At 40.8% G+C, this 26175-nt stretch overlaps 1 protein-coding gene across 3 annotated transcripts in view; it reads right to left on the bottom strand.

The window, feature by feature from the left end:
* Positions 1-26175, bottom strand: part of LOC307009442 (kelch-like protein 24) — a 39027-nt gene that overhangs the window by 10725 nt on the left and 2127 nt on the right. For all 3 annotated transcript variants that reach the window (XM_079633203.1, XM_079633204.1, XM_079633205.1), the window contains 3 exons: positions 23215-23541; positions 21128-21271; positions 2244-2430 (listed from right to left, as the gene is read on the bottom strand). In XM_079633203.1, the coding sequence (XP_079489329.1) occupies positions 2244-2430; positions 21128-21271; positions 23215-23541 (658 nt within the window). The remainder of the gene's footprint in view (positions 1-2243; positions 2431-21127; positions 21272-23214; positions 23542-26175) is intronic.

The raw sequence follows: 26175 nt of genomic DNA on the forward strand, positions 1-26175 counted from the left end.
TACTCCTCCAACAAACACATATTTTCTGCTGGGGTAAACTGCACTGAGCGGCTGAATGCGCTTACTCGATCCGCCATGTTTTTTTGTTTTGAAAAGTGTCTTAGTTTACCCAGAATGCATTGCAGTGTAGTCCTACTTAAGATAGTCAAAGTCTTAAGTGCTTTGTGAAACGGTCTGATTTAGATGTCTATCTGAAGTCTGACTATCTACTATATCTAAGCCATAGTCAAAGTCTATCTTTGTGAAACCGGCCCCTGGACAGGGAGTGAGCTTGCACATTAAGATAAAATCGGATTTTCTCCAGTCATTGTTAAAAAAACAAGCTAACAAAACTGGCAAACTAGCGTTAGTGAAGCGGCCAGAGGGATCGGTCTGCCTCCACCTAAGCTCCGCCCACAAAAACAACATCACCATGTTTACTAACTAAAAAGGGGTCTATAGGGTTACGGTTAGGGTTTTTTACTTAACGTATTTTTTTTTACAACGTTACTTTTTACAAAATGTACCAGTATTACTATAGTAAGTACATGTATCACCTTAAGATAAAGTGTTACCCAAAATTAGCTGCAAACAGCGATTATCAGGGCCAAGCACACCAATATTTGTAGATGATTTTAGATGCTGTCACCAAATTGATGTGTTGTGGTCAGTGTGAGGTAAGAAGGACAGAAGTTTGGTGTCAATACGGGAAAGCGCTGCAGATATACAGCATTAGACTCAGTTTGGCATCATGCCATCAGATTCGTCAGTGCGCTAATGAGAACGATTCGATCTAATACATTTTTTTTTTTTTTTTACTTTTTGCCAGCATGGTCTCAAAATGATCTGAATCGAATTTGGAAAAGTCATGCCAAGTTCGAAAAAATGAAGAGTTTGAAAAAGTATGTTTTCAACAAACAACAACAAACAAGCTTTTATTTAAAAGCTATTAGCATTTTTGGAAATGTCATTATACTTTTTGACCACAAGGTAAGTACTTAAAGGACATGGTGCCGATGACACATACCGAATTTCATAAGACTGGTTTTGTGGTCCAGGGTCACATATATAAGACAATTGCACTATAAGGCGTCATAAGCAGGGTCCGAAATTAACACCCGCCAAGCGCCAAATGCGGGTAGATTTTCCATTTGGCGAATAAATCTCAAAAGGCTATCCGCCACACTGGCGGGTGAATGTTCATACCAAAATAGTAATGTAATAAAATGTTTTTAATAAAATGTTTGTCCCGCCATAGTCTTATCTGATCGGTGAGTAGCCGAATGTAGACGAACTGCTGCGCGTGTGACAGGGCGCATGTTTAACTGAAGAACGAGCAGAGAGAGAGAGCGAGCCCCGGTCGCGCGCGCGCACTCTCTCTCTCTCAGTGGAGACAGGCGAAAGGCTTCACCGTCTCCTAAGCGCTGTCTTCAGCATCCGAAATTAACACCCGCCAAGCGCCAAATGCTGGTAGATTTTCCGTTTAGCGAATAAATAATAAAATAAAATGTTCGGACACTCGGGAGGTCGTGAGATATTGCACACGTTACGAGTCAGTTAAACTGATATTCGCTTCAAAGCAGCTGGTACACGGCACGACTGTCCATGAGCTTTCGCGCTAAACACAAGAGACCGGAGTTTTCAATGTTGCAGGCAATAGCTTCAGATAGAAAATGACAGAAATGTGTGTGAACAGTAATGGACAGATTATGAACAGCTAAATGAACAAACAGTAGCCATTCCTTTCAACATAAAAACGAGAGAGAGAGAGAGAGAGAGAGAGAGAGAGATTGTGTGTGTGTGTGTGTGTGTGTGTGTGTGTGTGTGTGTGTGTGTGTGTGTGTGTGTGTGTGTGTGTGTGTGTGTGTGTGTGTGTGTGTGTGTGTGTGTGTGTGTGTGTGTAAAATAAAAAATAAAAAAATTATTATAGCCTACATTTCAAATTTTGCTCTGGACAATTTTTTATGTTTGTATTCAACATAATACCTTATTATCTCAATTAAATGTACTGAAATTAATGTATATGTGACACAAAAAGGCTGTTTATTATTTTGGCCGGTAAAAAATATGCTTGGCTGGTGGATTTTTTCATCTACCAGTCCCCGTGGCAGGTGAGCCAAAAAGTTCATTTCGGACCCTGGTCATAAGGCTTTTCAGTCCGATTGAGCCGTCAATACGATTGCTAACGGGTTATTTCTAGCATGTGTGTAAGTATGTTGATCCTGCACACAGAAGGTCTAGATACACATGGTGTGTGTGTTCACCTGTGGCGCGCCGGGGCCGAGCCCGGGGCCCGTACAGCTCTCCTCGCCGGTCCTGCAGCAGAAGATAGTCCTTGGCTTCAGAGATCAGCTTCTGGCACTTCAGCGACTCCTTCACCACGTCCAGCGTCTCCACCACGTCATGAATGTAGTACGGACTGATGAGCGGCAGCCGGATGTGCTCGAGAACCTGCAAAACACACTCACAATCACACCAGTTCAGGGATAAACCTGCGAAACACACTCACAATCACACCAGTTCAGGGATAAACCTGCAAAACACACTCACAATCACACCAGTTCAGGGATGAACCTGCAAAACACACACTCAATCACACCAGTTCAGGGATGATCCTGCAAAACACACACTCACAATCACACCAGTTCAGGGATAAACCTGCAAAACACACACTCAATCACACCAGTTCAGGGATAAACCTGCAAAACACACTCACAATCACACCAGTTCAGGGATAAACCTGCAAAACACACACTCAATCACACCAGTTCAGGGATAAACCTGCAAAACACACTCACAATCACACCAGTTCAGGGATAAACCTGCAAAACACACACTCAATCACACCAGTTCAGGGATAAACCTGCAAAACACACTCACAATCACACCAGTTCAGGGATAAACCTGCAAAACACACACTCAATCACACCAGTTCAGGGATAAACCTGCAAAACACACTCACAATCACACCAGTTCAGGGATAAACCTGCAAAACACACACTCAATCACACCAGTTCAGGGATAATCCTGCAAAACACACTCACAATCACACCAGTTAAGGGATAAACCTGCAAAACACACTCACAATCACACCAGTTCAGGGATAAACCTGCAAAACACACTCACAATCACACCAGTTCAGGGATAAACCTGCAAAACACACAAACAATTACACCAGTTAAGGGATAAACCTGCAAAACACACTCACAATCACACCAGTTCAGGGATAAACCTGCAAAACACACACTCACAATCACACCAGTTCAGGGATAAACCTGCAAAACACACTCACAATCACACCAGTTCAGGGATAAACCTGCAAAACACACTCACAATCACACCAGTTCAGGGATAAACCAGCAAAACACACACTCAATCACACCAGTTCAGGGATAAACCTGCAAAACACACTCAATCACACCAGTTCAGGGATAAACCTGCAAAACACACACTCACAATCACACCAGTTCAGGGATAAACCTGCAAAACACACTCAATCACACCAGTTCAGGGATAAACCTGCAAAACACACTCACAATCACACCAGTTCAGGGATAAACCAGCAAAACACACACTCAATCACACCAGTTCAGGGATAAACCTGCAAAACACACTCAATCACACCAGTTCAGGGATAAACCTGCAAAACACACTCAATCACACCAGTTCAGGGATAAACCTGCAAAACACACTCACAATCACACCAGTTCAGGGATAAACCTGCAAAACACACTCACAATCACACCAGTTCAGGGATAAACCTGCAAAACACACTCAATCACAACAGTTCAGGGATAAACCTGCAAAACACACTCAATCACACCAGTTCAGGGATAAACCTGCAAAACACACTCACAATCACACCAGTTCAGGGATAAACCTGCAAAACACACTCACAATCACACCAGTTCAGGGATAAACCTGCAAAACACACTCAATCACAACAGTTCAGGGATAAACCTGCAAAACACACTCACAATCACACCAGTTCAGGGATAAACCTGCAAAACACACTCACAATCACACCAGTTCAGGGATAAACCAGCAAAACACACACTCAATCACACCAGTTCAGGGATAAACCTGCAAAACACACTCAATCACACCAGTTCAGGGATAAACCTGCAAAACACACTCAATCACACCAGTTCAGGGATAAACCTGCAAAACACACTCACAATCACACCAGTTAAGGGATAAACCTGCAAAACACACTCACAATCACACCAGTTCAGGGATAAACCAGCAAAACACACTCACAATCACACCAGTTCAGGGATAAACCAGCAAAACACACTCACAATCACACCAGTTCAGAGATAAACCAGCAAAACACACTCACAATCACACCAGTTCAGGGATAAACCTGCAAAACACACTCACAATCACACCAGTTCAGGGATAAACCTGCAAAACACACTCACAATCACACCAGTTCAGGGATGAACCTGCAAAACACACACTCAATCACACCAGTTCAGGGATAAACCTGCAAAACACACTCACAATCACACCAGTTCAGGGATAAACCTGCAAAACACACTCACAATCACACCAGTTCAGGGATAAACCTGCAAAACACACACTCAATCACACCAGTTCAGGGATAAACCTGCAAAACACACTCACAATCACACCAGTTCAGGGATAAACCTGCAAAACACACACTCAATCACACCAGTTCAGGGATAAACCTGCAAAACACAGTCACAATCACACCAGTTCAGGGATAAACCTGCAAAACACACTCACAATCACACCAGTTCAGGGATAAACCTGCAAAACACACTCACAATCACACCAGTTCAGGGATAAACCTGCAAAACACACTCACAATCACACCAGTTCAGGGATAAACCTGCAAAACACACTCACAATCACACCAGTTCAGGGATGATCCTGCAAAACACACTCACAATCACACCAGTTCAGGGATAAACCTGCAAAACACACACTCAATCACACCAGTTCAGGGATGATCCTGCAAAACACACTCACAATCACACCAGTTCAGGGATAAACCTGCAAAACACACTCACAATCACACCAGTTCAGGGATGATCCTGCAAAACACACACTCAAAATCACACCAGTTCAGGGATAAACCTGCAAAACACACTCACAATCACACCAGTTCAGGGATAAACCTGCAAAACACACACTCAAAATCACACCAGTTCAGGGATGATCCTGCAAAACACACTCACAATCACACCAGTTCAGGGATAAACCTGCAAAACACACTCACAATCACACCAGTTCAGGGATAAACCTGCAAAACACACTCACAATCACACCAGTTCAGGGATAAACCTGCAAAACACACTCACAATCACACCAGTTCAGGGATGATCCTGCAAAACACACTCACAATCACACCAGTTCAGGGATAAACCTGCAAAACACACTCACAATCACACCAGTTCAGGGATAAACCTGCAAAACACACTCACAATCACACCAGTTCAGGGATAAACCTGCAAAACACACTCACAATCACACCAGTTCAGGGATAAACCTGCAAAACACACTCACAATCACACCAGTTCAGGGATGAACCTGCAAAACACACTCACAATCACACCAGTTCAGGGATAAACCTGCAAAACACACACTCATCACACCAGTTCAGGGATAAACCTGCAAAACACACTCACAATCACACCAGTTCAGGGATAAACCTGCAAAACACACTCACAATCACACCAGTTCAGGGATAAACCTGCAAAACACACTCACAATCACACCAGTTCAGGGATAAACCTGCAAAACACACTCACAATCACACCAGTTCAGGGATAAACCTGCAAAACTCACTCACAATCACACCAGTTCAGGGATGATCCTGCAAAACACACACTCAAAATCACACCAGTTCAGGGATAAACCTGCAAAACACACACTCAAAATCACACCAGTTCAGGGATGAACCTGCAAAACACACACTCAATCACACCAGTTCAGGGATGATCCTGCAAAACACACACTCAATCACACCAGTTCAGTGATAAACCTGCAAAACACACTCACAATCACACCAGTTCAGGGATAAACCTGCAAAACACACTCACAATCACACCAGTTCAGGGATAAACCTGCAAAACACACTCACAATCACACCAGTTCAGGGATAAACCTGCAAAACACACTCACAATCACACCAGTTCAGGGATAAACCTGCAAAACACACTCACAATCACACCAGTTCAGGGATGATCCTGCAAAACACACAATCACACCAGTTCAGGGATGAACCTGCAAAACACACTCACAATCACACCAGTTCAGGGATAAACCTGCAAAACACACACTCATCACACCAGTTCAGGGATAAACCTGCAAAACACACTCACAATCACACCAGTTCAGGGATAAACCTGCAAAACACACTCAATCACACCAGTTCAGGGATAAACCTGCAAAACACACTCACAATCACACCAGTTCAGGGATAAACCTGCAAAACACACTCAATCACACCAGTTCAGGGATAAACCTGCAAAACACACTCACAATCACACCAGTTCAGTGATAAACCTGCAAAACACACTCACAATCACACCAGTTCAGGGATAAACCTGCAAAACACACTCACAATCACACCAGTTCAGGGATAAACCTGCAAAACACACTCAATCACACCAGTTCAGGGATAAACCTGCAAAACACAGTCACAATCACACCAGTTCAGGGATAAACCTGCAAAACACACTCACAATCACACCAGTTCAGGGATAAACCTGCAAAACACACTCAATCACACCAGTTCAGGGATAAACCTGCAAAACACACTCACAATCACACCAGTTCAGGGATGATCCTGCAAAACTCACTCACAATCACACCAGTTCAGGGATGATCCTGCAAAACACACACTCAAAATCACACCAGTTCAGGGATAAACCTGCAAAACACACACTCAAAATCACACCAGTTCAGGGATGAACCTGCAAAACACACACTCAATCACACCAGTTCAGGGATGATCCTGCAAAACACACACTCAATCACACCAGTTCAGTGATAAACCTGCAAAACACACTCACAATCACACCAGTTCAGGGATAAACCTGCAAAACACACTCACAATCACACCAGTTCAGGGATAAACCTGCAAAACACACACTCAATCACACCAGTTCAGGGATAAACCTGCAAAACACACTCACAATCACACCAGTTCAGGGATAAACCTGCAAAACACACACTCAATCACACCAGTTCAGGGATAAACCTGCAAAACACACTCAATCACACCAGTTCAGGGATGATCCTGCAAAACACACTCACAATCACACCAGTTCAGGGATAAACCTGCAAAACACACACTCAATCACACCAGTTCAGTGATAAACCTGCAAAACACACTCACAATCACACCAGTTCAGGGATAAACCTGCAAAACACACACTCAATCACACCAGTTCAGGGATGATCCTGCAAAACACACTCACAATCACACCAGTTCAGGGATAAACCTGCAAAACACACTCACAATCACACCAGTTCAGGGATAAACCTGCAAAACACACTCACAATCACACCAGTTCAGGGATAAACCTGCAAAACACACTCACAATCACACCAGTTCAAGGATAAACCTGCAAAACACACTCACAATCACACCAGTTCAGGGATAAACCTGCAAAACACACACTCAATCACACCAGTTCAGGGATGATCCTGCAAAACACACTCACAATCACACCAGTTCAGGGATAAACCTGCAAAACACACTCAATCACACCAGTTCAGGGATAAACCTGCAAAACACACTCAATCACACCAGTTCAGGGATAAACCTGCAAAACACACTCACAATCACACCAGTTCAGGGATGATCCTGCAAAACACACTCACAATCACACCAGTTCAGGGATAAACCTGCAAAACACACACTCAAAATCACACCAGTTCAGGGATAAACCTGCAAAACACACTCACAATCACACCAGTTCAGGGATGATCCTGCAAAACACACTCACAATCACACCAGTTCAGGGATAAACCTGCAAAACACACTCACAATCACACCAGTTCAGGGATAAACCTGCAAAACACACTCACAATCACACCAGTTCAGGGATAAACCTGCAAAACACACTCACAATCACACCAGTTCAGGGATAAACCTGCAAAACACACTCACAATCACACCAGTTCAGGGATAAACCTGCAAAACACACTCACAATCACACCAGTTCAGGGATAAACCTGCAAAACACACACTCAATCACACCAGTTCAGGGATAAACCTGCAAAACACACACTCAATCACACCAGTTCAGGGATAAACCTGCAAAACACACACTCAATCACACCAGTTCAGGGATAAACCTGCAAAACACACACTCAATCACACCAGTTCAGGGATAAACCTGCAAAACACACTCAAAAACACACCAGTTCAGGGATAAACCTGCAAAACACACACTCAATCACACCAGTTCAGGGATAAACCTGCAAAACACACTCACAATCACACCTGTTCAGGGATAAACCTGCAAAACACACACTCAATCACACCAGTTCAGGGATAAACCTGCAAAACACACTCACAATCACACCAGTTCAGGGATAAACCTGCAAAACACACACTCAAAATCACACCAGTTCAGGGATAAACCTGCAAAACACACTCACAATCACACCAGTTCAGGGATGATCCTGCAAAACACACACTCATCACACCAGTTCAGGGATAAACCTGCAAAACACACTCACAATCACACCAGTTCAGGGATGAACCTGCAAAACACACTCACAATCACACCAGTTCAGGGATAAACCTGCAAAACACACACTCAATCACACCAGTTCAGGGATAAACCTGCAAAACACACTCACAATCACACCAGTTCAGGGATAAACCTGCAAAACACACACTCAATCACACCAGTTCAGGGATAAACCTGCAAAACACACTCACAATCACACCAGTTCAGGGATAAACCTGCAAAACACACACTCAATCACACCAGTTCAGGGATAAACCTGCAAAACACACACTCAATCACACCAGTTCAGGGATAAACCTGCAAAACACACTCACAATCACACCAGTTCAGGGATAAACCTGCAAAACACACACTCAATCACACCAGTTCAGGGATAAACCTGCAAAACACACACTCAATCACACCAGTTCAGGGATAAACCTGCAAAACACACTCACAATCACACCAGTTCAGGGATAAACCTGCAAAACACACACTCAATCACACCAGTTCAGGGATAAACCTGCAAAACACACACTCAATCACACCAGTTCAGGGATAAACCTGCAAAACACACTCACAATCACACCAGTTCAGGGATAAACCTGCAAAACACACTCACAATCACACCAGTTCAGGGATAAACCTGCAAAACACACTCACAATCACACCAGTTCAGGGATAAACCTGCAAAACACACTCACAATCACACCAGTTCAGGGATAAACCTGCAAAACACACACTCAATCACACCAGTTCAGGGATAAACCTGCAAAACACACTCACAATCACACCAGTTCAGGGATAAACCTGCAAAACACACTCACAATCACACCAGTTCAGGGATAAACCTGCAAAACACACACTCACAATCACACCAGTTCAGGGATAAACCTGCAAAACACACTCACAATCACACCAGTTCAGGGATAAACCTGCAAAACACACACTCAATCACACCAGTTCAGGGATAAACCTGCAAAACACACACTCAATCACACCAGTTCAGGGATAAACCTGCAAAACACACTCACAATCACACCAGTTCAGGGATAAACCTGCAAAACACACTCAATCACACCAGTTCAGTGATAAACCTGCAAAACACACTCACAATCACACCAGTTCAGGGATAAACCTGCAAAACACACACTCAATCACACCAGTTCAGGGATAAACCTGCAAAACACACTTACAATCACACCAGTTCAGGGATAAACCTGCAAAACACACTCAATCACACCAGTTCAGTGATAAACCTGCAAAACACACTCAATCACACCAGTTCAGGGATAAACCTGCAAAACACACACTCAATCACACCAGTTCAGGGATAAACCTGCAAAACACACACTCAATCACAACAGTTCAGGGATAAACCTGCAAAACACACTCAATCACACCAGTTCAGGGATAAACCTGCAAAACACACACTCAATCACACCAGTTCAGGGATAAACCTGCAAAACACACTCACAATCACACCAGTTCAGGGATAAACCTGCAAAACACACTCAATCACACCAGTTCAGTGATAAACCTGCAAAACACACTCACAATCACACCAGTTCAGGGATAAACCTGCAAAACACACTCACAATCACACCAGTTCAGGGATAAACCTGCAAAACACACTCACAATCACACCAGTTCAGGGATAAACCTGCAAAACACACTCAATCACACCAGTTCAGTGATAAACCTGCAAAACACACTCAATCACACCAGTTCAGGGATAAACCTGCAAAACACACTCAATCACACCAGTTCAGGGATAAACCTGCAAAACACACACTCAATCACACCAGTTCAGGGATAAACCTGCAAAACACACTCACAATCACACCAGTTCAGGGATAAACCTGCAAAACACACTCACAATCACACCAGTTCAGGGATAAACCTGCAAAACACACTCAATCACACCAGTTCAGTGATAAACCTGCAAAACACACACTCAATCACACCAGTTCAGGGATAAACCTGCAAAACACACACTCAATCACACCAGTTCAGGGATAAACCTGCAAAACACACACTCAATCACAACAGTTCAGGGATAAACCTGCAAAACACACTCAATCACACCAGTTCAGGGATAAACCTGCAAAACACACACTCAATCACACCAGTTCAGGGATAAACCTGCAAAACACACTCACAATCACACCAGTTCAGGGATAAACCTGCAAAACACACTCACAATCACACCAGTTCAGGGATAAACCTGCAAAACACACTCAATCACACCAGTTCAGTGATAAACCTGCAAAACACACTCACAATCACACCAGTTCAGGGATAAACCTGCAAAACACACTCAATCACACCAGTTCAGTGATAAACCTGCAAAACACACTCACAATCACACCAGTTCAGGGATAAACCTGCAAAACACACACTCAATCACACCAGTTCAGGGATAAACCTGCAAAACACACACTCAATCACACCAGTTCAGTGATAAACCTGCAAAACACACACTCAATCACACCAGTTCAGGGATAAACCTGCAAAACACACACTCAATCACACCAGTTCAGGGATAAACCTGCAAAACACACTCACAATCACACCAGTTCAGGGATAAACCTGCAAAACACACACTCACAATCACACCAGTTCAGGGATAAACCTGCAAAACACACTCACAATCACACCAGTTCAGGGATAAACCTGCAAAACACACTCAATCACACCAGTTCAGGGATAAACCTGCAAAACACACACTCAATCACACCAGTTCAGGGATAAACCTGCAAAACACACTCACAATCACACCAGTTCAGGGATAAACCTGCAAAACACACTCACAATCACACCAGTTCAGGGATAAACCTGCAAAACACACACTCACAATCACACCAGTTCAGGGATAAACCTGCAAAACACACTCACAATCACACCAGTTCAGGGATAAACCTGCAAAACACACACTCAATCACACCAGTTCAGGGATAAACCTGCAAAACACACACTCAATCACAACAGTTCAGGGATAAACCTGCAAAACACACTCAATCACAACAGTTCAGGGATAAACCTGCAAAACACACTCAATCACACCAGTTCAGGGATAAACCTGCAAAACACACTCACAATCACACCAGTTCAGGGATAAACCTGCAAAACACACTCACAATCACACCAGTTCAGGGATAAACCTGCAAAACACACTCACAATCACACCAGTTCAGGGATAAACCTGCAAAACACACTCACAATCACACCAGTTCAGGGATAAACCTGCAAAACACACTCACAATCACACCAGTTCAGGGATAAACCTGCAAAACACACTCACAATCACACCAGTTCAGGGATAAACCTGCAAAACACACACTCAATCACACCAGTTCAGGGATAAACCTGCAAAACACACACTCAATCACACCAGTTCAGTGATAAACCTGCAAAACACACACTCAATCACACCAGTTCAGGGATAAACCTGCAAAACACACTCACAATCACACCAGTTCAGGGATAAACCTGCAAAACACACACTCAATCACACCAGTTCAGGGATAAACCTGCAAAACACACTCACAATCACACCAGTTCAGGGATAAACCTGCAAAACACACACTCACAATCACACCAGTTCAGGGATAAACCTGCAAAACACACTCACAATCACACCAGTTCAGGGATAAACCTGCAAAACACACACTCAATCACACCAGTTCAGGGATAAACCTGCAAAACACACACTCAATCACACCAGTTCAGGGATAAACCTGCAAAACACACTCACAATCACACCAGTTCAGGGATAAACCTGCAAAACACACTCAATCACACCAGTTCAGTGATAAACCTGCAAAACACACTCACAATCACACCAGTTCAGGGATAAACCTGCAAAACACACTCAATCACACCAGTTCAGTGATAAACCTGCAAAACACACTCAATCACACCAGTTCAGGGATAAACCTGCAAAACACACACTCACAATCACACCAGTTCAGGGATAAACCTGCAAAACACACTCACAATCACACCAGTTCAGGGATAAACCTGCAAAACACACTCAATCACACCAGTTCAGTGATAAACCTGCAAAACACACTCAATCACACCAGTTCAGGGATAAACCTGCAAAACACACACTCAATCACACCAGTTCAGGGATAAACCTGCAAAACACACTCAATCACACCAGTTCAGGGATAAACCTGCAAAACACACACTCAATCACACCAGTTCAGGGATAAACCTGCAAAACACACTCACAATCACACCAGTTCAGTGATAAACCTGCAAAACACACTCACAATCACACCAGTTCAGGGATAAACCTGCAAAACACACTCACAATCACACCAGTTCAGGGATAAACCTGCAAAACACACTCAATCACACCAGTTCAGGGATAAACCTGCAAAACACACTCACAATCACACCAGTTCAGGATGATCCTGCAAAACACACTCACAATCACACCAGTTCAGGGATAAACCTGCAAAACACACACTCAAAATCACACCAGTTCAGGGATAAACCTGCAAAACACACTCACAATCACACCAGTTCAGGGATGATCCTGCAAAACACACTCACAATCACACCAGTTCAGGGATAAACCTGCAAAACACACACTCAATCACAACAGTTCAGGGATAAACCTGCAAAACACACTCAATCACACCAGTTCAGGGATAAACCTGCAAAACACACACTCAATCACACCAGTTCAGGGATAAACCTGCAAAACACACTCACAATCACACCAGTTCAGGGATAAACCTGCAAAACACACTCACAATCACACCAGTTCAGGGATAAACCTGCAAAACACACTCAATCACACCAGTTCAGTGATAAACCTGCAAAACACACTCACAATCACACCAGTTCAGGGATAAACCTGCAAAACACACTCAATCACACCAGTTCAGTGATAAACCTGCAAAACACACTCAATCACACCAGTTCAGGGATAAACCTGCAAAACACACACTCAATCACAACAGTTCAGGGATAAACCTGCAAAACACACTCAATCACACCAGTTCAGGGATAAACCTGCAAAACACACTCACAATCACACCAGTTCAGGGATAAACCTGCAAAACACACACTCAATCACACCAGTTCAGGGATAAACCTGCAAAACACACACTCAATCACACCAGTTCAGGGATAAACCTGCAAAACACACTCACAATCACACCAGTTCAGGGATAAACCAGCAAAACACACACTCAATCACACCAGTTCAGGGATAAACCTGCAAAACACACACTCAATCACACCAGTTCAGGGATAAACCTGCAAAACACACACTCAATCACACCAGTTCAGGGATGAACCTGCAAAACACACACTCAATCACACCAGTTCAGGGATAAACCTGCAAAACACACTCACAATCACACCAGTTCAGTGATAAACCTGCAAAACACACTCACAATCACACCAGTTCAGGGATAAACCTGCAAAACACACACTCAATCACACCAGTTCAGGGATAAACCTGCAAAACACACTCACAATCACACCAGTTCAGGGATAAACCAGCAAAACACACTCACAATCACACCAGTTCAGAGATAAACCTGCAAAACACACTCAATCACACCAGTTCAGGGATAAACCTGCAAAACACACTCAATCACACCAGTTCAGGGATAAACCTGCAAAACACACTCAATCACACCAGTTCAGGGATAAACCTGCAAAACACACTCAATCACACCAGTTCAGGGATAAACCTGCAAAACACACTCAATCACACCAGTTCAGTGATAAACCTGCAAAACACACTCAATCACACCAGTTCAGGGATAAACCTGCAAAACACACACTCAATCACACCAGTTCAGGGATAAACCTGCAAAACACACTCACAATCACACCAGTTCAGGGATAAACCTGCAAAACACACACTCAATCACACCAGTTCAGGGATAAACCTGCAAAACACACTCACAATCACACCAGTTCAGGGATAAACCTGCAAAACACACACTCAATCACACCAGTTCAGGGATAAACCTGCAAAACACACACTCAATCACACCAGTTCAGGGATAAACCTGCAAAACACACACTCAATCACACCAGTTCAGGGATAAACCTGCAAAACACACTCACAATCACACCAGTTCAGGGATAAACCTGCAAAACACACTCACAATCACACCAGTTCAGGGATAAACCTGCAAAACACACTCACAATCACACCAGTTCAGGGATGAACCTGCAAAACACACTCAATCACAACAGTTCAGGGATAAACCTGTAAAACACACTCACAATCACACCAGTTCAGGGATAAACCTGCAAAACACACTCACAATCACACCAGTTCAAGGATAAACCTGCAAAACACACTCACAATCACACCAGTTCAGGGATAAACCTGCAAAACACACTCACAATCACACCAGTTCAGGGATAAACCTGCAAAACACACACTCAATCACACCAGTTCAGGGATAAACCTGCAAAACACACTCAATCACACCAGTTCAGGGATAAACCTGCAAAACACACTCACAATCACACCAGTTCAGGGATAAACCTGCAAAACACACTCACAATCACACCAGTTCAGGGATAAACCTGCAAAACACACACTCAATCACACCAGTTCAGGGATAAACCTGCAAAACACACACTCAATCACACCAGTTCAGGGATAAACCTGCAAAACACACTCACAATCACACCAGTTCAGGGATAAACCTGCAAAACACACTCACAATCACACCAGTTAAGGGATAAACCTGCAAAACACACTCAATCACAACAGTTCAGGGATAAACCTGCAAAACACACTCAATCACAACAGTTCAGGGATAAACCTGTAAAACACACTCACAATCACACCAGTTCAGGGATAAACCTGCAAAACACACTCAATCACACCAGTTCAGGGATAAACCTGCAAAACACACACTCAATCACACCAGTTCAGAGATAAACCTGCAAAACACACTCACAATCACACCAGTTCAGGGATAAACCTGTAAAACACACTCAATCACACCAGTTCAGGGATAAACCTGCAAAACACACTCACAATCACACCAGTTCAGGGATAAACCTGCAAAACACACTCTTTGGGTTTTCACACTGATGGGTTTGGTGAGTAAATGATGACAGAATTTAAATTTTCGGGTAAACAATTACTTTATGACCACATTATGATTAACTGTGACCATGATGCTCATCTTAGCAAACCTAAAATCATTCCTGAACATTCAGAACTGCATTAATTCCCATGAGATGTGCAATGAGCTTTTCTCAAGAGCTGCTACTAAGGTCTTTAAATAACTGCATAGCAACAACAATATGCAAACACAGCAATCCGATCCCATCCAATCAGGGCTCGTTTTGCGTTTCTCAAAGAGTCCTGCGAAGAGACTGTTCTCTTCATAATCACAGCCTGTAAAGAGCATGTGACCTTTCATTAGTTCATCAAACACACAACGGCGGCTAATCCCAGACATCTGCAGAGATCATGATACACAAACCCCCCTGCAAACGTGTCTCAGAAACAGTGTCCAACAGGTTATTTCCTATATGAACAACGTTTTATCCAACACTGTTAAAAGAAAAGAACATTTTTTAAAGAACCTTTCACTGACAAGTTCATAAAATAGCCTCTTTTTTTAAATTGTGAAGAACATCTTTACAATCTATAGAACTTTCATTCCATTATAAAATTCTTTTGTGGAATGGAAAGGTTCCATTGATGATCAAAGTTCTACATGGAACCACCGATGCCGGTAAAGAACCGTATTTTTAAGGGCGTCAGTTTGGTTTGATATGTGCTGGGGACAAAGACGCATTTTTTTTTTTTTCTCTTTCACGCAGGTCATGTTTTGAAAGACGATGTCCTGTTGCTTACTAATGTAAATAAATACAAATGTAAACTGACTTTAGGACCCAGCAGAACAGCTAATTTGCTCCATATAGAGCTATAAGGCCATCTAGTGGCTAAAGTTATGAAATATAATGTTATATTATTATTTTTCCACAAGAGGTCGACAAAGACACCCAATGTAAGATATTTTGAGCTGAATTGAAAGGTTTAGGCATGAAATTCTGAATTATTTTGAAGTTAAGTTGAAAGAATGTGAGGGATGTGCTTAACCCCCTGGGGTCGGCAATCACGCCGGCGTGATTTGCGCGTTTTTTTTCACATAGCAGCTGAATAAACTTAAAATACTCCGTCATTTGTGGTCATACAGACTTAATAAAAATGAAAAAAGAATCTGTGAGATGTCTACTTTTGTATGTGTCCACTTACAATCAAAACAAAACGTTGTGCTTTTGTAAAATAAAGAAATTAAACAGGGTGTGCTTTCTGCCTCTCCGTCTCGTGAACTTTTTTTTCTTGAGCACGTCTCTAAACATAAAAAAAACTCAGCGAATACTTGTCACACATTTGTGAGCTCTATATATTTATAATCATTTAAGTGTGTAGTTTTAAATTATCTGATTCAAAACGAAAACAAATATTCTCTGTTTAAGTAATTTGTATAAAACCAACAAGATATTCAGTTTCTCTAACCCTTCCTCATTAGTTTTAATGTGACCACACCCACACGCGCAAAACATATAGAGATGCAAATCGTCCACGTGTCGCGCGAACGCCCCCATTACCTCAACAACAAAGCGGCAAACTTTATCAGTCCTCTGCAGTCGTCGAGTTTGGAAGACATGCTGTGAGATTATTGGGTTTACATCTGAAGAAGAAGATCGCGATTTGAAGACAAGAACGATTTTAAGGTAAGAAATAATCCTGAATTATATTAGTTAGTGTTATTGTTGCATAAACTTCATATTGCCATTGAACTGTTGCTCGATGCTTCAGTGAATGTTCCCTGCACGCGCTGTGAGAGTTTGAAAACGCAGTCGCGCGACTTGCGTTTGAAAAGCAAAACGCACCATGATTTTACTCCAATCTCATTTCATAACGTCATATCGATGTAAACATTTGAAGTAACATATGATAATCAATATGTTTTTCTCAAGTGTAGTGTTACTGAAGTGTTCCTTTTTAACTATGCCTGCTATACTGTTCTTATTATTTGATTCAGCCCTGCAGGTATATGCCTACAAGGCACAACAAATATATATATATATATATATATATATATATATGTGTGTGTGTGTGTGTGTGTGTGTGTGTGTGTATTTTGTAAATTTTAAAAAGGAATTTTCACCAGAAATCTAAAATGTATTCCCACAATCATGCAGCCCTGGTTTCTTCTTGATATCAGCATGTTCACAGCTTTTATATATATCAGTGGTGGGCCGTCAGGGCCAGCAAGGCCTTCTCTGCTGGCCTAAACACTATGAGAATCACTGACTTGCACTTTAATATATTTATATATTTATGAATGAGTATTAAATTATTCCCAATAGTCCGTTCTCATAATTTTATAGCTTTTCTCTTGGTTGTGCTGCTTCCAGTAGTGTATATTTATTTTAGTGCTTTTATCCAATCATATTTCAGTCATCATGTGTTGCCAGGGTCAAATATATCTGCTTCGAGGCCTTCAGAATCGATAGTGCGGGCGCCTGTAGCTTAAAATTAATGACAATGAAACTGTTGCTTTAACCAATCAGATAATCGGTCAGATTTAATCGGCCAATCAGATATCGAGTTGACTGCACCGGGGCCATCTAGCAGGCATACAATAAGGTAAGCATTTTCACGCCCTTTGATTGGATGGTCAGAGCGTTTACTATTATTACTGGTAGTCAGAGCTAGCTAACCGTATCTGTAGCTAACTGTGTAAACTAAAATACCTGTAGATTTAATAGTTTTTAAACCCACAAGATAATGTTTATTTCCTTCCTCGACCACCAGCAGGTTCAAACCTCCCGGAAAAAATCCCTTATCCAGCTTACGCAGAGTCTCGGACCTCTATCGATCTGTCCGGGTAAAAACAGAACTGACTGCAATGTAAAGTTATGCCAGGGCTGATTTTGAAGGCAAAAGTCCCGCTGATCTCATTGATATCGTTCGAAAATCTGTGTGAGAGTGAGAGCTTGTGTCGGCTGTAACGTTACACATCGTCATGTTTTGCTGTGTTTTCCCTGTTTAACGTTACGCTTCTATCGAGCAGACACTCTCGTCTCAGCACTAAAGCGAATTAAAACTTATGCCAGAAATACGACGGGACAAACTCGACTTTCAGCACATTAACCTCGATGGCGATAGAAAAGGTTGTTGGGACTGAAAAGCACAGACAACCTGTAAAACCAAGTAATTCAAGTCTTTTTGAGGAAAGAAATTAGGATGGATTTTGTGTAAAAAAATCAGTTTTGGAGAGTAGTATAATGCATTTTTTGCCCATGTTTTTGTCCGTGCTGAATATGATTTTCTTCCTAATTTTTCTTGTAAATTTATGATCGAAACAACTTCTTTTTTTCAAACATTAATATAGCCATTGAAGGATAAGACAGGGATGAGGATCCGTTTCTGAATTTATAATCGGAACGCAAGAACCACTGTAACTTACACAAAAGCCGAACTCACTTGCTCGTTTCTCTCTACCCGGCCTTTCGCGAACTCACCGCATTAACCCTATAACTGTCGGTGCAAAATAAAAACAGGAATTTCACAACAATTATAGAGAGTATGTGCGTGCGCTGCTACACTATTAAAAGTTATTAATTCAGGGTGGACATCACTGAAGGCCTAGGTGTGAAATGCACGGCCCGCCACTGATATATATATATATTTTTTTTAGGTAGCTACCCGTCCTGCTGACTTCAACATGAGCATGAGGAGGTAAAGTGAAAAATCAAACACCTTGGAAATGACAGGTAGGCTATGCACTATGTTTCAGGAAAGGAAAGGTGTGTGACTGGTTAAGTCTCTGTCTTTAGTTCAGTGTGTTAAATAATGTGCTTTTTGCCATTTGTTGTGTATCTTTGGATGATGTTGTGTTGTAAATAAATCCAAACAATCAAAAAGCCATTCTTTTTTAAATCTCCTCATTCTTTGTGCAAGGTAATGAAATGATAGTGCCTGAGAGCTCCTAATAGGGCCATTATGGGAGGGCCTTTGTCTCTCTCAGGTGTGAAACACTCAATATTCATGGTGGTTAACGCCTCCTCGCATAAAGCTTTCTTACACAAAACATGTCATACAAATTTTAAATCAATATATTGTCTTATCTGAATGAGTATTCAGGATGATTTTCACATAGTTTTGGAGCAAATATTCTAGGCTACGTGATACAATTTTCAAAAGCCTTGCGAAGAAATAATTAGTTTGTGTTTCATGACATTATTTCAGTGACTTTTTTTTTGGTCATTTTCACAAACCACGCATAAATGTTATTATCTCAAAACTACAAACTTTTACATACATGCTGCTGACATATTATTGTAGCAGAGTTTGTGCTGAATGCAGTGTAATAAGACTTGAGTCATGAAAATGTCACAAGTAACAGAAATAAGCACAAATGTTAGAGCATGTCAGAACACCTCCAGGACCCAGAAAACACCTCAGACCCCAGAGGGTTAAATTACTATTTATTTATTCATCGATAAAATCTAGTAATTTAAAAGGGAAAATAAAATAAAAAAATAACACAAAAATCTCCAAAAACAGTAAAAAAATTTGAAAAGATATTATCAAAATGAAATAAAATAAGCTTTCTGGAAGGTTTTTGAGGAAAACATTCCAGGATTGTTCTACACAGAATGGACTTCAACCGCACCCATCTATCCCAATGTTCAAAGATGGTTCAAATGTCCGTCTCAATGCAGCTTCAAAGTCTCTACATGATCCCAGTCGAGGAATAAGGGTCTTATCTAGAGAAACGATCGGTTATTTTATACAACAACAAAAAAAATTTCACCACAAATGCCCGTAATGTACCATCTCTAAGATGTGCCACGCACTGCGTAATCACATTAGAAAGGTCACGGGTCACGTCATCTATCTAAGTTATTTGTCTGTGTACTCGGTTCAAAAAGGGAAGGGCGAAAAACTCTTAAAAAACTTAAAAATCGTCCAACATCTTTGTTTTAATTTTTTATTTTTGGTGACCTTTCCAACGTGATGACGTAATACACATCTCAGAGATGGTACACGACGGGCATTTGTAGTTAAAAAGTATATATATATATATTTTATTTTTTTTTGAAAATGACCGATCGTTTCTCTAGATAAGACCCGTAATTCCTCGACTGGGATCGTGTAGAGACTTTGAAGCTGCATTGAGACGGACATTTGAACCTTCTTTGAACATTGAGATAGATGGTTGCCATTGAAGTCCAATCTGTGTAGAAAAATCCTGGAATGTTTTCCTCAAAAACCTTAATTTCTTTTCGACTGAAGAAAGAAAGTCATGGATATCTTGGATGACATCGGGGTGAGTACATTTTTTTTTGAAAGTGACAAAAAGTAAAGTATGAACTAATCCTCTGTAATAAGGCTTATGACTGACCTTCTCGAAGCTCTGTCTGCGCGAGGAGCTCTTCTCCAGCCAGACGATGGCCGCCTCAAACACCGTCTCCTCTTTCGGCACGTTCAGGTCGTCACTGGAAATGATCTCGGTCAGTTTATCGGCACAAAGGGAAAGAAACTCCTCCTGTAGGGTGAGACAGAGGGACTGAAGGTATATCTCCATAGTATAATGTATAACTCTTATCTATCAATGACAGTTAGATTCCTCGTGATTTAAGGCTGAAAATCATGTCACATCTTTCTAATACTGTGAACTTCAGTATTCATCACTGTTTTCTACACATTCTAGGTTTTATTTTCACTTACAATGATATGATAAGGCAACTTACACAGATAATACACATACTTATATTACAGGACACAGTGGAAATGAATTAAATGTGTTGGAATTACAGGTTTGTTCGTGTTGCATCAAAGATTTATTTTTACAAATTGTTTTTTTTTTTCAGCGTTTTTGGACCAATCACACACCTATCTGTTGAGCGTATGAACGCAACGGCCAATCAGAAGCGTTCGGATGAATCAATAAAAGGTTATTGGTTTGTTTCTCCACACACAGGCATTTGTAATGCATTGAGTTATTTGACATTAATAACTGAAGACTTCAGATGCAAAAGCCTCTAAGTGCCATCTGAAAATTTCTTCCAAAATTAGCATTTTTATCAAGATCGTATATTTAAGTTCAGTAATTTCACTTTAATGGCAATGGAAATTACCTATTAATTGGCATTAAAGTGAAATTAACTGAACATAAAATAAAATAAAATCACTTAGAGGCTTTTGCATCTGACGTCTTCAATTATTATGACAATATATGGCAATAACCAACTATTTGTCTCCTTCTGCTCCATTACTCACCTGGTAATATTATTTTACTCAGAGATATCTGGTTAAAGACTATTGTTACTTTGTTATTAAAGCTGATCAGAAATGTATTCAACCATTCATTGTTTAGATTATCCATTTTATTATTATTCACTAATAAAAAAAAATATTTTTATTAGAGATGCACCGATGCATCAGCCAATAATCGGTATAAAGTTATTATTTTCACTTTTATCATGGATAAATGCACTTTTAAGATGGATAGATGCACTTTCATGATGGATGGATGCACTTTTATCATGGATAGATGCACTTTTATGATGGATAGATGCACTTTTATGATGGATAGATGCACTTTTATCATGGATAGATGCACTTTTATGATGGATAGATGCACTTTTAAGATGGATAGATGCACATTTATGATGGATAGATGCACTTTTATGATGGATAGATGCACTTTTATGATGGATAGATGCACTTTTATGATGGATAGATGCACATTTATGATGGATAGATGCACTTTTATCATGGATAGATGCACATTTATGATGGATAGATGCACTTTTATCATGGATAGATGCACTTTTATGATGGATAGATGCACTTTTAAGATGGATAGATGCACTTTTATGATGGATAGATGCACTTTTATGATGGATAGATGCACTTTTATGATGGATAGATGCACTTTTATGATGGATAAATGCCCTTTTATGATTGATCGATGCACTTTTATCATGGATAGATGCACTTTTATGATGAATAGATGCACTTTTATGATGGATAGATGCACTTTTATGATGGATAGATGCACTTTTATGATGGATAGATGCACTTTTATGATGGATAGATGCACTTTTATGATGGATAAATGCCCTTTTATGATTGATAGATGCACTTTTATGATGGATAGATGCACTTTTATGATGGATAGATGCACTTTTATGATGGATAAATGCCCTTTTATGATTGATCGATGCACTTTTATCATGGATAGATAAACCTTTATGGACTCCAAAACAGAAACAGCCGTTCACTGCCATTATAAACCTTGGAAGAGCCAGGTCTTTTTTAAACATAACTCTGATAGTGTTCATCTGAAAGAAGAATGTCATATACACCTAGGATGACTTGAGGGAGAGTAAATCATGGGCTTATTTTGCATTTTTGGGTGAACTGCTGTGGTGAGTGAGCATGGCTTCAGGATCAGCTCTGCCGTGTGAGTGTGTGAAGTCTGACCTGTTGGCAGACGCTGCTGAAGTGCTGCTGGATGTACTCCATGCTGCGCCGCTCCAGCTCCCGGCACGAGTGCGCCTCGGCGAAGCAGTGGATGCCCACGCAGTTGATCTCGTCCATCTGGCGCTCCATGAAGCGGCAGCAGGCCTCGCGCACCGCCAGCACGTCCAGCAGGTTAGCGGCCGCTAGCAGCGCCTGCACGTTAGCCTTGGAGATCACCACCTCCGCCGTGTAGGCGTAGTTCACCAGCATCCCGATCATCTGCGGCTCCACCCCGTTGATGGCCACGCGCTCCTGACGCGACTCCATCAGGTCGGTGGAGAACATGGCCTGTGCCGGCAACACAACACAGCTTTAGGCTATCAGCCGGGGCTGCTCACATCTTTATAATACTGAAAACTTCAGTTTTCTAAGTTGGCAAAACTCAAATCGTTTGAGGTAATTAGTTAAATACAATTTTTTAAGTTAAGACATTTTACGTTTAAGTAAGCAGAACTAATTGAATAAGCTAATTCATACACATCGAGCATGGCTTGTGCCGACAACACAACACAGCTTTAAAAGTGCCGTATGTAAGTTTTTCACTCTACTAAAGCATAAAAATACCGTATGTTTGCAGATATTGAGGAAGAATGCTGAGTTCACATACTCGTGTCTCTGAAAAAAACTTCTACAGCCAGTTATTTTACGGGTCTGAATGTCTGTTTTTGTTTTGGTCTGTGTGATCTCGCCCACTGCCAGTTCACCCAATAGTATTTCGACACCCCGGGATGCCAGTTAGCGGGAAACACAGCGCATTGCAGCCAGCGAACAAACTGGGTCAGAGATTGTAGATTCCACACAACCTAAAAAGCCTCGGTATCCATCTAAAAATCATATTAAAACGCGGATAAATCAACTCATCAACAGTCTGTAAGTCTCCTCGGCTTTCGTCGCCAATTGCGCTCGTTAACAGCGATCTCCGATATTTATCATTTGAACTGCAGTACCTATTTCAAGCACTAGTTGTCTTCCATTATAAAGCTTGGAAGAGCCAGGATATTATTCAACAACTCACCAATATACACCTAGGATGACTTGAGGGTGAGTAAATTATGGGATCGTTTTAATTTTTGGGTAAACTATCCCTTTAATCGATTTATTCACAACAGTTTTAATGTACGGCATATTCATAATGTGACTGATAGGAGTGATTAGAGTAGAACTGAAACCCGTTTTATAAATCTAGTACTGTTTTTTTACTTTTACTAATTTAGTTTGAACTCAAACATTCAATAATGTTTCTACACTGATGCCAGACTTACATTTGTTAATATGAATACTTTCTCTTTTGGTTTCCACATGGTTATTTAATATATAAACAATTTGTATGGATTCATATGAAATCATTAATACAGCGATTTATGATTGTGGTCAAATCACTCACACCTATAAATATAATCTATAAATTATATGAGTCATGTTTTTGTAGTGTAAACAGAGTCTATAACAGTATTGATTGAAACACTATGTAACACTCAGTACACTTTGAAACTCATTATCAAAAGTTTGCATTTTCCACCCGTTGTTGTGCAAATGAACAGTCAAAAAGCTGTAAAAGTTTTCTGATTTTAGTAGAAAACGGTGTCTTGTAAACAATATTTCATTATTTATCATTGCATGTTTTAACTTAATCCAAGAAATGTGTTTTACTTAATTTTCCACTTACAGCCACCGATAAATTGATGTTTCAGGCACTTTTATCTCTCAGGATTTGAATAAATAATTTGTGAAATGAATGCACATTTAACATTTAAAAAAATGTTTTCTCTACTGATTTTGGGTTAAATTTGCAGAATGGCATGGAATGCACTTAAAAATGGCAAAAAGTGTGAAACAAAGAGGTCATGTTGCTTGCTAAATGTTAAATATCTGAAAATATTTGCTAAAGTTTTGCCAGGTTTGGCACTGGCAACTATTTCGGTCAACAACTACCTGCAAAAAATGCTGTTCTTACTTAGTATTTTTGTCTTGTTTACAGTGCAAATATCAAACATTTCTTAAATCAAGATGCATTTACTAAAGTAGTAAAATGACATAAGCAAAAACTCACTTCATTTTGATTAATTCCCCTGGTAAACAGGACTTAATATCTTAAGGCGAGACACGGCAGGCAAAAACATAGTTTTTTTTTCACTGGTCAATTTTGAGATTTTGGGCTATTTGTCTTCAATAACATGTCTTCTTTCAGACTTGTGGTGAAAAAAAAGTCCAAAATACACATTTAGGTCTTTATTTTACTACACTTTGTCTGTTTGCGTGTGTAGATTTCTCCTGAATTCAACAAAAGTTGGCGTTATAAATCAACGCGCTGCTCCGCGATCTCTGTCTGCTCCTTTAATCACACACACCGCTGGAAAGCTCTCTCTCTCTTGTACAATGTTGTCGGATCCAAATATGGTCATTTCCTTTTTATCAGCAACCAATCGTGAAAGTACAATGGGCATTTAACTCTAAAAGCGAAATCTCATTGGCTGATGTCAATTTCTGACACCGTGATTGGTTCAGATGCATCACGTGACGCGATCTGACACTTAGATGTGTGTGTTTTTGACTGTTTTTCTGTTCAGTTGAAGGCCATAAATGCTGTGTTTATAAGTTTTGATGTGATTTAGGTTGTTTGTATTGTTGGTGCTAATGATTTGATAAGATATTGTGTCTGTAAATAGTTGTTTCCACTAAAAAATTATGAATTTTTACATTACAAATCTTAAATGCCTTTTTCTCAAAATGAGTTTTTTATCATTCTCCAGTGACACATCTCAGCCGATGTAGCGCCGATGTACACCAAACTCTCCAGTTATACACTTAGCAGTATTCTGAAGATATTTCCAGAGGGATTTGTTAATAAATCATTCCTGGCCTGATTTATGTGATATTTTAATAAAAAAAATATTTTTTTTAAGGCTATGGACAGTATATTTA

This window comes from Phoxinus phoxinus (assembly GCF_949152265.1).
Source record: "Phoxinus phoxinus genome assembly, chromosome: 1".
Taxonomy (NCBI): Eukaryota; Metazoa; Chordata; class Actinopteri; order Cypriniformes; family Leuciscidae; genus Phoxinus; species Phoxinus phoxinus.